The 15,391-nt window shown below is 38.5% G+C and overlaps 1 protein-coding gene across 1 annotated transcript in view; it reads left to right on the top strand.

Moving 5' to 3' along the window:
* The window catches only part of Strbp (spermatid perinuclear RNA binding protein), a 109,728-nt gene extending 97,138 nt beyond the window's left edge, over positions 1 to 12,590 (top strand). Inside the window, exons 15-19 of the mRNA XM_013021254.1 lie at positions 692 to 773; positions 2,084 to 2,271; positions 4,253 to 4,376; positions 8,848 to 8,892; positions 11,941 to 12,590. Of these exons, the coding sequence (XP_012876708.1) occupies positions 692 to 773; positions 2,084 to 2,271; positions 4,253 to 4,376; positions 8,848 to 8,892; positions 11,941 to 12,017 (516 nt within the window). The 3' untranslated portion in view covers positions 12,018 to 12,590. The remainder of the gene's footprint in view (positions 1 to 691; positions 774 to 2,083; positions 2,272 to 4,252; positions 4,377 to 8,847; positions 8,893 to 11,940) is intronic.
* The last annotated feature ends 2,801 nt before the right edge of the window (positions 12,591 to 15,391 follow it).

The raw sequence follows: 15,391 nt of genomic DNA, 5'->3' as shown, positions 1-15,391 counted from the left end.
CCCCCCCCCCCCCCCCCCCGCACAAAAGTTGTAAAGTTCGGGGCTGGGGGTTTAGCCCAGAGGAAGGGCGCCTGCCCGGCGCGCTCAAGGCCCTGGGTTCAGTCCTCAGCCTGGAAAAAAAAAGCTACAAAAGACCAAAAAAACAAAAAACAAGGCAAAGTTGTCAAGTTCATTTTTCGACATAGTGACTTGTACATCTCATTGTTGCAATGGGTCCACCTGTATCCCTATAAACGATTTGTTTTTCCCCTTCCCATCCACAAATTATAACAACATCAAATACAGTGAAAGCAGGGGTTATACTGTGGGGGAGGGACATACAAAGCAATGTAAAGTTGTTTCTGTTTTTGTGAATTTAGCAGCTTTTCTTTCAGGTAGATAATAAATAATACACATCAAGACCAGGTTTACTGTTCTGTGGTGTGACTTTATTTTTTGCACAAAAACTATATATTGACAGATGTATAAACTATATATTCATAATGCTTAAGCTAGCATTATTTGGAAGGTTGAGCCTATCCAGTATGAGATAAGATATGGAGGTAGTTTGTGCTTTCTGTAGTTAAGAGCTCTTGTGCAGCTCAGAGAACCTCCAAGTTTCCTGGAGCTCTTCTTTCTCCAGGTCTGCAGCTGTTCTCTCACTTCTTTCCACACTGCTTTTGTATGATTTATTTGAGGTTTTCCTTTGTAGGCAGCACAGAATGTGTTAAACTTGATTTTGCAGATTACTGGCATTGGTGTGTCAGTGCCTGGAAGTCTAGAGTTTTCAGTAGGTATTTGGAAAAATTGGCTCCGAATACATGCCCTTCTTGTATATGAAGTTCTTCAACCCTTCCATTTATGCATCAAGAAATACTGTTTAGACAGGTACCATGTGTAATTATGAGAGAAAAAGAGATAGATGGGTAAATATAAGATACACTCTCAATGTCATGAGGAGTGCTGGTGCAGGACTAATGCCTGAATAAATTATATGAGAAAAACAGATATTCAAATGTTTAGATAAAAGAAGCATTGAGTATTTAAATTATTAAACTTCTTGTATTTAGATCCTTTTATATATGCTAAGTCTGCTGTAGAAGGGGTAGAACTTGATCTCATTTTACAGAAGAGGAAAGTGAGAAACATTAATTGATGATGAGGCTCCCTTTCAAATTGTCCAGAAACTCTGAATGTCCTACTGCATATTATATCCATCTGAACATTCATTCTGTTTTACTTATGCTTTTATCAAAAATGATCAACACTTCTTAAATTCAAAATGTAAATGGAGATGGCTAACATAAAAATTAGTGAAACTATAGCTAAGCGCTGGTGGCTCACTCCTGTAATTCTAGCAACTCAGGAGGCTGAGATCTGAGGGTCACGGTTCAGAGCCAGCCTGGGCAGGAAAGTCCTGAGACTCTTATCTCCAATAAACCACTAGAAAACTGGAAGTGGCGCTGTGGCTCAAGCAGTAGAGTGCTAGTCTTGAGCTGAAGAACACAAGGACAGCGCCCAAGCCCAGAGTTCAAGCCCCCACGACCGACCAAAAAAAAAAAAAGGTAGTAAAACTAAAATCTTTGTTACACATGTAAAATATTAGATTTTTCTAAAGTCTTTCAGTATCTAAAAGACAAAATATATTCTAGATTATATGGAAAAATTGTTATTACATTGGGGTTTTTAACCCTACATCTTGAATTTGATTAGAAGCTTTTGTACATAAAAAGCCTAGCTTCAATTATTTACCTTTCAGGGGTGAAGAATCTCCAGCCAGCAGATCATATGAAACCTGCAGAAATTTTTACGTGAGAGGACAGACATACTTTTCATGGGCTGCCCCCAGCTGTCTGCCTGCATTTATAATTTTTTATGGCCCTTGAATGTTATAAATATCCAAATGGGCCTTGGCAGAGAAAGATTTCCTACTCCTGATTTATTATATAGTGAAGTTTGTTTCTGGAAACATGAGTTAGATCTCTCTGGAATTACTCTGTTCCTGCCAGTTTGTTGCTTCCTGGCTACTTTTAACTAAAGTGTGTTTTTTAAAAAAAGGGTTGAAATGTGAAATCCACTCATTTTCAGAAATTTTCCATACTAGAAACTGTTAAAACTCATGTGTTTAATGAGTTTGACAGCCAAGAAGTAGTCTATTTTAATGTATGGATTGGTTTATTTCTGGAGAAAAGAAGAATGGCTATCCTTGTGAATTTCCTCTTGGACCTTGGAAGTGTCATAGGGGTAGTCAGATATGAGATAATGGCTATTGTGGAAATAAGAAAGTGTCAGGTTGGTTTTTTTTTTTTTTTTGCATAAGACAAGTGTCTTCCTCCTCTGACTCTTTCAGCTTCATAAACACTGTTGACTTTCCCCTGATTCTCTTTGAAGCTCTGCACCACTTGCCTTGCACTTTGGCAAGTGTAGGGAATCATAATATTCTAGCTTGAATTTTTATTGCATTTTTACACTAAAAAACAAGTCTAGACACTGATTTTCTAGAGTATTCACTTAGAGAGACAAGAGGTATTTTTGCAGTACTTTTTAACTTAACAGTTCAACTTTTTTTTTGGTTGTTTTTTAATTTTTTTTTTTTTTTGGTCAGTCATGGGCCCTGAACTCTGGGCCTGGGCACTGTCCCTCACTCAGCTCTTCAGCTCAAGGCTAGTGCTCTACCTCTTGAGCCACAGCACCACTTCCAGCTTTTTTCTTTTTGCTTATGTGGTGCTGAGGAATCGAACCCAGGGCCTCAGGCATGCAAGGCAAGCACTCTACCACTGAGCCACCTTCCCAGCCCCTGTTTTTTAATTTTTTTAAAATTATCTTTAAGTAGTTGTACAAACAAGTTCCCATTGTACAGAACAGTATATGTGTACAAAGTGTCTGACAACATTGTCACCCATCTCTCTTAACCCATCCCTTCTCTCACTTTTTTTAATTGAGATTAGGTGATTACATAAATTTCACATATTTCACAGTATTGTGGAATAGTGATACTTAGAGTCACAAACACATTTTAATTTTCACAAGGCAAATTGTCATTATCATGGTCTATACAGTTTGTGAATTCTATGTGCTTTGACAATAAAAGTTATTTTTTCCACATCAGGTGATGTTTACATTTACAGTTCAACTTCTAAGAGTGTTTTCATGGCTATTCTTTGCTGTTTTTACTATAAAGGGGAGTGGTTCTTTTTTGTTTTTGTTTCTTTTTTTTTTTAATTTTAAAATGAGTTTTGTTATCCTCATTTTACAGTTAATGGGGAGACTTACAGAGAGAACTTACGTGACTTTACATAGCCATACCTAGCATTTCAAGCAAGAAAACCTTTTTGAGTTATTTAATGGTTGACACATGCAAATATGCTCAGAAGAAATAGGCTTAAAGAAATTCCATAACCAAAAAAAAAAAAAGAAATTCCATAACCTTCTTGAGGTCATGCAAAAGAAACTGGCTTTCTGGTCAATGAGCAGAAGTGGCTGTAGGTACTAAGTTAGAGTCCCAGTTGCTGACCTAGAAAAGAAAAAAGAAAAAGAAAAGAAACTGACCTTTTCATCTTCCACCTTCCTTCTGTCCTTTTTTCTTTTTTAAAAATTCACTCAGGTTTATAGTTATTTGTGGATATTTTGTTGCTGAGATGTTTTCTCCCTGTAGGTGGAAAATTCACTGGCTTTCTTGTTTTTTTTTTTTTTTTTTTTTTGTCGGTCGTGGGGCTTGAACTCTGGGCTTGGGCGCTGTCCCTGCACTCTTCAGCTCAAGGCGAGCACTCTACCGCTTGAGCCACAGCACTACTTCCGGTTTTTGAGTGGTCTATTGGAGATAAGAGTCTCGTGCTGAGCCGGCATTGAACCATAATCCTCAGATCTCAGCCTCCAGAGCAGCTAAGATTACAGGCGTGAGCCACCAGTGCCTGGCTTCACTGGCTTTCAAACTCAGATATCAGTTGTTTATATAATTAAATAAAAGTAATCCTCAGTCAGGCCTACAGCGATTTAAGTGTATTTTAAATACTTAATTTTTTAATTTAGAATGTGAACTCTTTCTGGATAAACTCTCTAGTGAAAAGTTACTTATGTGCTTTTATGTACCTAGCATATGTTTTAAAATAGTTCTAAGGTGGTTATCATTTCTATTTTGTAGGTGATACACTGAAGAGTCTAATCACTTGTTATGGTACCTGATAGCCCAAATTTTCATGGTGATTTTGCATCAAAGAAATGAGAGGCTGATCATTTTTTTAGTGATAAAATGTGTTCTATATATTTTTCATAGGCAAAGGGTGTTGTGAATACAGCTGTATCTGCAGCAGTCCAGGCAGTTCGGGGCAGAGGAAGAGGAACTCTGACAAGGGGAGCCTTTGTTGGGGCTACGGCTGCTCCTGGCTACATAGCTCCAGGTTAGTACTGTATGAGATTATCTGCTTCTTTGGCACCTAGACCTTCATTTTCCAGGGTTATACAGGGTCCTTGGGATATAACACATAAAATTATTCAGAACTTCAAATGAAAAGAATGTATAGCCAGATGCTGGTGGTTCACGCCTGCGTGGTTCAAAGCCAGCCCAGGCAGCAAAATCTGAGACTCTTATCTCCAGTAAACCACCAGAAAACTGGAAGTGGCACTGTGGCTCAAGTGGTAGAGTGCTCACCTTGAGTTAAAGAGCTGAGGGACAGTGGCTACGCCCAGAGTTCAACTCCCACAACTGACAAAAAAAAAGAAAAAAAAAAGAATGTACAGACTACCGTAGGTTTTTTGTTGTTGTTGTTGGTCATGGGGCCTTAACTCTGGGCCTGAGCACTGTACCTCAGTAATACAGCTCAAGGCTAGCACTTCTGCTTATGTGGTGCTGAGGAATCGAACCCGGGGCCTCATGCATGCAAGGCAAACACTCTTACCGCTGAGCTACCTTCCCAGCCCGCACCATAGGTTGTTTCCCTTGGGTTTCTTTTTCTTGGAGGAAGATGACAGATGAGCAATATTGGACTTGGTTTTCATTTTGAGAATGAGGAGAATCTATTTTGTGGGAACATAGAAATTGTGTATATAAGAAGGGAAAAGTTGTTAACGGCCTTTTTAACATGGGTTGGGAGTGCATATAGGTGGGGAAGACTTTATTAGCATTTGTTTTTTGGAAACCATTAAAGGAAAAAATAGTACAAGTGATTTGCAAAACCGAATTTATCCTGAACTTGCTTATTATACACTGGATGTTTTCATATAAATTATTTAACTTAATTGTGCTTTTAATATTCACCATATTTTTCCTCAGGTAGAAATTAATTTCCAGATAATGAAAATAATATATAAAATTGAGTTCTAGGGAGATAAAGGTAACCAGCCTCAATGAAACAACTGCTAAGCATCAATGTAAGGATTTGAAGTATATGTTTGTAGTTCCAAAGTTTGTGTTACTCTTTTCTGCCACGTGGCTTGAGGGATAGCTGCCTTCTTTGTGCTTTCCATTCAGATCCCTATGTGGTTTTAACCATGGGTTTCCGGTAATTTTGTTAAAATGAAGTTCTTAGCAATATTGAACTGAGGAAAATTTCCACATGACAAGCAAGCAAGACACTTGTATTAATTGGTCAAGGTGAAACCTGTATAACTACTAGGTTTTAGCCAGGTTCCAGTGGCTTATGATTGTAATCCTAGCTACTTAGGAGGCTGAAATCTGAGGATCACAGTTTGAAGCCAGTTGGGCAGGAAAGTTCTGAGACTCTAATCTCCATTAACTACCAAAAAGCCCAAAATGGAGCTTATGGCTCAAGTGGTAGAAGTGCTAGCCTTGAGCAAAATAAGCTTAGGGATAATGTCCAGGCCCTGAGTTCCAGCCCCAGGGCTAGAATAACAACAAAAAGATTAGGTCTTAATTCAGTAAGATTTTTTAGGTAACATCCCTATAAATTCCCTTATAATTGTATTTTCTTCTAAGTAAAGTAGAATAGCTTATTTGGGAGTTTTATGAGTGATAGGACTTTGGAAAGAGAACTCTAGAGGTTGATTCCATTTATATTGCTCCAAAATATGTTCTCATAAATATGTGCTTTATCACATAGTAGATCTAGATTTTGTTCTCATGCAGATTACAGTTTGAGGGGGCAAGATGTATTGACCAGGTAGTAGCAGTTACAGATTGAGGTGAGCAAGCATGGAGGAGATCATGCTATGAAAGCCTGTAACAGAGGACCCTGATGTAGTCTAGTTGGGTCTCTGAATGTTTCCCTAAAGAAGTGACACTGGAAGGGAGCATTGGAGATGACATTTTAAAAGCTTTTGAAGTTTTACAAAAAGATATTCTTTCGTGGCCTAGAGAAGATTCATTCATTTAGGTCAGTCTAGATAATGATTAAGTTTGTACCATTTCTGGAGCATATTCTGTGTGACATGGATTATTAAAAGTATTTTTATGTTAACACAGAGGCTAAGTGATGCCAAAAAATAGATATAACTTGCTCATAAGAGGTAGCAGTATTAGATTCCCAATGGCCTGATCAGTAACCAGTTTCATAGTTGTAGATTCATCTGTTTTTAAGGAGCTACAGCGTCAAAACTGTAGCATTGGTAAAGTACTTATCAAATTTCCTGAAATAGATTTTATATACAGACTTTTTTATTTTGGTCAGTTGTGGGGCTTGAACTCTGGGCCTGTGTGCAGTCCATGAGCTATTCAGCTCCAGGTGAGCACTCTACCACTTGAGTTACAGTGCCATTTCCGGTTTTCCATGATTAATTGGAGGTAAGAGTCTCACAGACTTTACTGCCTGGGCTGGCTTTGAACTGTGATCCTCAGATCTCAGCCTCCTGAGCAGGTAGGATTACAGGTGTGAGCCATTGGCACCCAGTTATTCCCAGACTTTTTAGTCTTAATTTCACCTTTGGCCATTGCTGTCATGTCCTCATCCTACTGATTATTTCAGCTGCATTGTTAGTGGAGATGTGGCTCAAGTGATAGAGCACCAGCCTTAAGCAGAAAAACCAAATGAGTAGTGAGGCCCTGAGTGCAAGCCCTGGTACCATCACCCCCAGAGAGATTGTGTGTGTGGGGTGCATGTGGGAAGGATTTAGCTGCATTGTGTCCTGCTTAAATCTACAATTTAGTGAAGTACCCCAGTTTAATATAATTCAAATATAGACTAACATGTCAAGAAACCAAGAACAAAACCTGCCACCCAATAGGAAATGTTTTGATTCAGGGCCTGAAAGCAGTTCACTTCTTTGGCATTCTTTTGAGTGCTTTATCTCAAACAAATTTTCAAAGTTAACTAAGATTTATTGAATGCTCAAATGGGGCAGGACAAACACTTGAATTTGGACTGTTCAGTATGAAGGCAGTGTAATATAGAATCAATAGCTGTGTGATTTCCTAGGAAAGGTGACATTTGATCTTGAACTTAAAGGATAATTTATAGTTGGTTATATAGAGGAGACAAAACAATTCATTTGAGCAGAAGAAATAGAAAAAGGAATAGGTGAAAAGGCTAGATTTCTTTTGGTGTAGAGATTTGTCTAGAGCCCATTTAGGTGTCATGGCTTTTTTCTGGTTTTTTTTTTTTTTTGGTCCGGTTGTGGGGCCTGAACTCTGGGCCTGGGCGCTGTCCCTCAGCTCTTCAGCTCAAGGCTAGCGCTCTACCATTTGAGCCACAGCGCCACTTCCAGCTTTTTTCTTTTTGCTTATGTGGTGCTGAGGAATCAAATCCAGGGCCTCATGCATGCAAGGCAAGTACTCTACCACTGAGCCACCTTCCCAGCCCCCGGCTTTTTTCTGTTTTAGACATTACTTTCCAGCTGGGCACCATTGACCTATCACCTGCAATCCTAGCTGATAAGGAGGCTGAGACCCAAGGATCATGGTTTGAAGCCAACATGTACAGAAAGTCCATGAGACTCTTAATTCCAATTAACTTTCAAAAAGTTGGAAGTAGAGCTGTGGCTCAGGAGGTATAGAATGTTAGCTTTGAGCAGAAAAGCTCAAGGACAGAGCCAGTGCTCCTGAGGTCAAGCCCCATGACCAGCACCAAAAATTCCCCTCCTCCAAAAAAACAAAAATCCCCACACTTTCTGGAGACTTGATGAAGCAAGTTTGTATTTACATATTGGAAAATTAAAAACTGAAACTTCTATTAACATGGTGTTTCAATTCTTACACTATAAAGAAACATGGGAGCTTTTTTATTTTAAAAATAAGTAGACGGCAACTTAAACATTATTTATCCAAGTAAGGATGTATAAGAATTAGTGCCAGAACTAATTTGCTAAAAAACATCTGTGTTCTTTGTACTGATTCTTGTTTAATAATAGGAGCATTTTTTTTAATAGGAGCATTTTAAATAAATACCAGATGCTAATTTACTTAGAGACTTGGTGCTGGGCCAGTCATTTAGATATCAACAAGTCATGGACTTTGCCCCAGGCTCAGACTTGAGCCATGTGTTCCCTTAGATGGCAATTGGGGCCTCAACCTATTCTGTCACTGTTTTCACAAATGAGATGGGGAAAGTGCTATTTCCAACTTAGAGAAATTAGTGATTTGAATGGTTCTAAGTATTCTTTGGTTTAACAGATGCTATATATTCTGCAAGGTGTAGATGATGTAAAAATGGGTAAGACTTGGCCTGTGTCACTCTAGTAAGAAACATGGACAAATGGCTAATTAAAATGCTGAATGGAAATGAAATGAGAGACATAGGATATTGTGGTGGGTTAGTGAGAGCCTTATGGGCACAGAGTGGCTAGACTATAACTACACTTGGGCATGATTCTCTGTTGTCTAGCTTCTGGCCTAGGGTGCCAGGCCAGGTAGTTTGTGAATCAGGCCAATGCAATTGCCTTTGGTTCTGAATTGATTTGCATTCTTCTTCTTCGTACCAGGCTATGGAACACCTTATGGTTACAGTACAGCTGCCCCTGCCTATGGTACGTACACAATCTAATTGATTCCTCCTTTAGCAAGTCTGTCAGAACAATCCAAAGCACAGTTTGTATCCAAGGTTTCAGTCAGTAAATGAATCAGGGGATTTCAGACCTAATCATTTTAGTGACACAACTTAAATTCCCTTTGGAAATGCCACAACCTTGTGGTTCTTGGTTTGGTTAGAGTTGCTCTTCTCTCTGCTTTGCCTGATTGAAGGACTGCTTGTTCTAATTGCCTGTTTCTGACCATATTGAAATTAAATATTTTAAGTAATCCTTCTTACAGCCAACTTACACTCCATTCAAAGGCTACTAAAGGGCCATGGTCAGTTTCTAGCCTGGTTGCCTGCCAGCTGTATAATCACATTAACATTTCTGGTTTGGTTTATATCTGTGTGAACAATGGGTGATTTGAGTCAAAACTAGGAAACGGTTACTTCATATTTGTACCTATCATCCTTTTCTATCCATTTTGCTTTGGGGGCTGAGGTAAATGGTTATCATTGGTCCTAAAGAGGAACTGATGGTGGATTTACCAACATGTTCCATAAGTTCTGCAAAAAGCCAGTTGTTTATTCTAGAAAATCAATAGCCTTCCCCCAACCCCAGTTAAAAAAAATAACAGCAAATATGCAAATTAACTTCATTGGCCCTTTGGATAACTTTTGAATGAGGTTTATGTGGCAATGGAGGCAGTAGGTTTGGAGTCAGTGATATGCTCTTAGTTTCCCTAACTCAGGTGCTATATGTTATAGACTCAGCCATCTGCAGGATGTTTGTAATTGAGAGAAGAGATAACAAGAGAGTATGTGTGCATGTGTGTGACAATGTGTGTCGGCACAGCCCCAGGCTGGGTGTGCATGCACACAGAAAGCAAAAGCCCTTCATGTATTGCTCTTTGTGACATGAATCCTCTACTTGAACATTTTCCTCTTCACATAAACTCTGCCATATTCATCTGAATGAAAATTATAGATCCTTAAGACATTGCTAAACCGAATCTTCATTTGATTTCATAATTGTAGAAGTAAGTACAAAGTACAAAGTGAATAGTTTGACTCTTTGCCCATTAAGATAGTTTATTATATCTTGAAAAGTTGTAGAGAACTGGCAAGGGCCAAACATGTGGAACATTTTTTTTTTTTTGTCGGTCTTGGGTCCTGAACTCTGAGCTTGGGTGCTGTCCCTCAGCTCTTCAGCTCAAGGTTAGCGCTCTACCACTTGAACCACAGCACCACTTCCGGCCTTTTCTGCTTATGTGGTACTGAGGAATCGAACCCAGACCCTCATGCATGCAATGTAAGCACTCTACCACTGAGTTACTTTCCCAGCCCTGGAACAAGTTTTGTTTAGGCAATATAAAGCCTGGACTTAAATCCTTTGCTTGATAGGTTTAAGGCTCATGCTTGTAATACCAGCTGCATAGTAGGTAGAGAGAGGAAGGTGAGGTTTTTTGGTGAACACAAGTTAGACCTTATCTCAACAATCAAGCTGGGAGTAATACCTGTAGTTCCAGCTACATGAGAAACTTAAGTTGGAAGAGCATAGTCCAAGATTAGCTCCAGGTAAAAATGTGAGACCCCGTCTGTAAAACAAACTAAAAAAAAACTAAAGGTATAGCTCAACTGGTAGCATGCTTGACAAGCACAAAGCCCTGAGTCCAAACCCTAGTACTGCCCCCCTCCAAAAAACCTCCTTAGCCTGTTTCCCCTCAGACATACCCAGGTATGGATGAGGGCTTCCCCTAGTTCTGAGCTAGAGTAACATTATAACAGTTGGGAATTGAGGACTAGTCTAGGTTTCCTTCTGAACTGAAACTAGCTCTTTTTGATTTGGCCATTAGCTTCTGCCCTTCATCAATTTCTGGATATCCTTATTGCCACATCTTTCTCGATCTAGGTCTGATCCCCTTACCCTGATCCAGTACATTAGCTTCATTTGCTTTATTATGTCTTATGTGAATTCTTTAGAGCCTGCCTTCCAGGGCAGATTTTTAAGTCTGTCTTTGTAATAGTCGCACAGTAAGTTTTTCAGATTCTTTAGTTCAGGTTTGCCAAAGATTGCTTGCTTTTTTCCTTTTAAAGCAATTTGTATCTAGATTCTTAGGTTACATCCATGTTTTTCCTTAGTCTTTAATTTTCTCTCTTGGTCCTCTGTTTCCTCTTTTAACATTATGCTGTCACTCTGTGGCCTCTGAGCCTCAGTTCAGAGGGCTCCTCTCTTCCATCTGCCATATAACTGACTTCCAAAGCTGGTGAAGTTTGATGCCCCCATTTTTCACATAAAAGATTTGGTTTTTAAATGTTACTGTGATGCAAACCTACTAAAACGATGCTTTATTTTGGCTGTAAGGTAAATATGTCTTTTGGCCTTTGTAAAGCTGTTGCATGTGGGGTAATTTCCCTCTGATCATCTGGTGCTCTTGAATACCTGCTGTTGCTGCTTTGTGATTTCTCCGTAGGTTAAATATCAGAATAAGCATAGGAACAGATTTCAAATCCTGCTTGAGTATGCAGAAGTTTGTGAGGCCACAAGAACGTATTAATTACAAAATTTAGAAAGTAATTAATCTTTCCAGATTTGCCATGCCAATATTGGCAGCAGCCATTAAGAAGATGAACCCGGAGGCAGTTCTCGTTGTTTGAGGCCTGCCCAGAAAGCTATGCTGTGTATCTTAACAATCCCTGTTTCTTCTTTAGTATGTGATGTGCCAAATTGAGAACCATGTGGATTTCAAGAGTTACTTTAGAATATCAATATCAATCAGTAGCATTGCTTTTGATTTTTAAACTTCAAATGACAGCTCATTCAAAGTGTCATTTCTCAGTATCATTTTTTCCTATGATGTAGCCATCTCACTTTTGAGTAGAAAAATATCAGAAATACAAGAATAATTTCAAAGTAGGAAATCTGAAAAAAAAAATTGGGCCTCTTCCAAATGGTTTATGTTGACTGACTAATCTGGAAAAGGTTAATGATAATTACTGTAAGACTTTTTTTTTTTTAACTTGGAATTTTTATTCGAGTCCTCTTCATTTCTTTTCTCTGTAGGTTTGCCCAAGAGAATGGTTCTGTTACCCGTTATGAAATTCCCAACATATCCTGTTCCCCACTACTCATTCTTTTAGCAAATGACAGAAGCTCATTCCTATTGAACAACTATACAGTACAATGCAGAATGTTAGATTGAAAAAGCCTTTTTATCCTGCTTTCATTGAACACATACTTGATCAAAATTATTTGTAAAGAACATCTTTCCTACTTTTTGATTTTAACAAATACAAATTTAGTTCTCTAAAACTTGAAAACAGACAAACAAAAAGAAACCAGTTCTGTGAAACGGTACCTCATTTCTGGAAAATAATTTATACCAGCCCTTCTGTTTTAGGGAAATAAGTCTAGCAGTTCAAAGTTTAAGTTTTAAGAGAGTATCAGATTATGTAAAATTAAATTTGTGGAGGATGTATAGAGTCTCAGACACTGATCACAAATAAAATGCTTTGTTGTAACACAGAGTACTGCCTGGTTCCTGATCCAGTCACTGATGCTTAGCTGAGTGATATCTACTTGCCCCAGGGCACTTTAATTTGGGCTGTAGTTATTTTTTTTTTAAAATACAATAGAGACTTTTCATTTAAACTTTAACTTTGTAAATATTGAAGTGTGTAATTAAAACCAATAAAACATGGGTTTGAATATTGTTTTAGCTTATTATTTTTGATATGTTTGGTATTAAATCATAGGGAATTGTGAACTAACAATAACTTAGCCCTAGAGACCCATTCATTTGTAAGGAAACTGCTAAAACAAAGCAAAGGTGATTGTTAGCTTGAGCCAGTGTACTTGCTTTGTAAGCTCTTGTACTCTGGATGTACAAGGGCATCCCTTTGATAAAGGTTACATTCTGTTATCTCAGAATTTCTGATTAAAATGATGGCACTACTCAGAGATGGGGAAGGAAGACTGTGATTATTTTAGTTTACAATTTCCAAGTTTTAAAAAATAAATTAATTAATCACCCTCTTTTGTTCTTGTGGCCTTCTTCACTCTGTAAGATACTGTGTTCACTCCCTGGCTTTTTACATGCAGATAGATTAGCAGTTTTTCTGGGATTCCTTGAAGGGTCTCCTTTCCTCTTCAATTACATCAGAATCGAAAGCAGCAACAGGCTCCCCATAAAAACTTGCTCTTCAATTGTCCCAGTTCTTGTTGAGTGCTGCTGTGGAAAGTGACAGGTTTCAGCCATGGGTCAGCATTTATTTTTAAGACACCTATGATGCTGGTGGAAACTGATGAGTTGGTTAACATTGTGCTGTTCTGTAAAGGGTGCAGACTGAAGCCCTCCACCTGCATTCTCACCTTGTTTGGAAAGCTGATGATATTACTAGAAGGTAATGGTTTCATTAAGGTACTCACCCCCATGAAGGCAACAGTATGGTCTCCTGTCAACATTTATAAGTCACTGGACTTAACAGTATCTGTGGTTGGTGTGAACTAGCTTTCCTTTTTCCTATTAAATTCTGCTTTTCAAAACTGAACAATGCCCATCAGTGTAAGTGGGCTTTTCAAAGTATAACAAATTGAGTGCCAGATTTCTTTGAGACCACTATGAAGGTGAAATGGGTAATAAAAACACAAATGTTAGCATCACTTCTCAGATGCATAGCACACAATAATTTACTTCTTCTCCTTGACCTTTTGTCTTTATTAGTGGTGGGTGATACTTTAATAAAACCTCATCACTTGCTGGAAATAGCTGTAATTTATCATTCTCATCCTGTGCATTAGTAGCTAGACATAAACAAGAGGGGCTCATTTCAGCTGGTAGTTGTCATGTTTCATTGATTCGTTTTGCTGACCTATGGATGAAACAGAGCCATCACTGAGAAGAAAAAGCATGGCTGGTAGTACCTAGTTTTTATTAATTAAATATTTACTATAGTCCTCTGTTTTTTGGAATACTATTAATTGGCACTTGCAGTTGTACTATTATTTGAAATTGATCATCAAATTTGGAATCTCCTTGGAGATTTCGCTTTAGAAAATTTCTTTGACTTCATAACCCCTCTCTGATGGAAAAAGGGAGCTGTGCTGTTTTCCAACATGATGGCAGTCATTTCAAATGGTTTCTACCAAGTCTCTCTCTTTTTTTTTTGAATTTTGTTGTTTGTTGAAAGTTACTAACCATGTTGTAAACCTGCCCAGTTGCTGCAAACTTTTACATTTCTCTGCTTTACTTAAAATAATTGAGCTGTCAGTCCTTTGTTAGAAGTGGTAACCATGCAAGTTCAACTGTTTAAACTCTGTAATGAAATAAGTGTCCCCCCTACCTTTTGCCCTTCCTACCCCTCCATTTTGTAATGAAAATTCCACTTACAGCTGAAAGAGCAGAGAAATCTAAATGAAGCTCTTGGCTTCACCAAATTGTGTGAAATTAACATCAAGTTTTGCTTCTCTGCTCTTTTTTTCCACTGTAGGTGGTTTTTTCATTGACAGCCCCTATTGCCAGCCTCTGAGCGTCGCACCATTTATTATTCACTTGGGCCCTCAAGATTTCTTCTCTGACTTCTAGAACCATCAGGTTGTCTGGCTTGAAATGGCAATTTCTATGTCTTGAGGCTTTCCAGCTTTCAGATATACCACTCTTGACACCTTCTTTTTGAAAGCAATGACTGAGCATTTTAAAGAAGAGCAATACTTTGTCCAAAGCCACAGTGTCTGTTTTAAAACTTCCTTTGGAAACCTAGCAATATCTGTATTTAACCCCTTTAGCGTAGCTCTTGTCAGGGAGTTTACAGACCAATTAGAATTTAGAATTTGCCTGTGAGCTGTGCTATCTTCTGACACTTTTTAAACTTTTTTAGCACATAAGTCCAATAGTTACATTCCTGACTGTGTCAGCTAGCAGTATTATCATTTCTCCGAGATTGGGATCTTCCTTAAGCCATATCTTTTGGTGGGGGCTGGCGCCTCACCAGGGATGTGGCTAGCAGCCTGTGTCTCTTCAGGCTGTAGGAGTGCCCCATCTCTTGTGCCAGGTAAGGGTCCCATAGAATTCCAACATACCTCATGCTGACCAGGTAGATCACATAATCCTGCAAAGTAAGGAGTTGGGTTTACATAGTTCCTGATGTTGTTTGTTATCTCTCTTAAAATTATTAACCTGGGGAACAAACCACTGATTAATTCTGCCAGTGTTAGCCTTTTCTTTTCCTCTTTTTAAAAATTGGATGAATGTTTGAAAATCATGAATCAGTCACCATTATTAAATGAAGAGCTGGGAATACCTCGTTAATGTATTTTAAAAACTGGTGTTGGACCTCTGTGTATTTCAGGTTAATACTTTTAAGCAGTTTTCAGCACGTTTATCTCACTTTATTCTCGTTCTCCTCGGACCTTCGTAGCCATATCACTTGTATAAAATAGGCTGAGATATAGTGACTGTAAGCTGTGATCTCAGTATACAAAGGTAAGCTCTTTTATTTTCTGATTAAAGAGAAAA

The sequence above is a fragment of the Dipodomys ordii genome, unplaced genomic scaffold (genome assembly GCF_000151885.1).
Source record: "Dipodomys ordii isolate 6190 unplaced genomic scaffold, Dord_2.0 Scaffold55, whole genome shotgun sequence".
Classification (NCBI taxonomy): domain Eukaryota; kingdom Metazoa; phylum Chordata; class Mammalia; order Rodentia; family Heteromyidae; genus Dipodomys; species Dipodomys ordii.
This window is presented reverse-complemented; position numbering and strand designations above follow the sequence as displayed.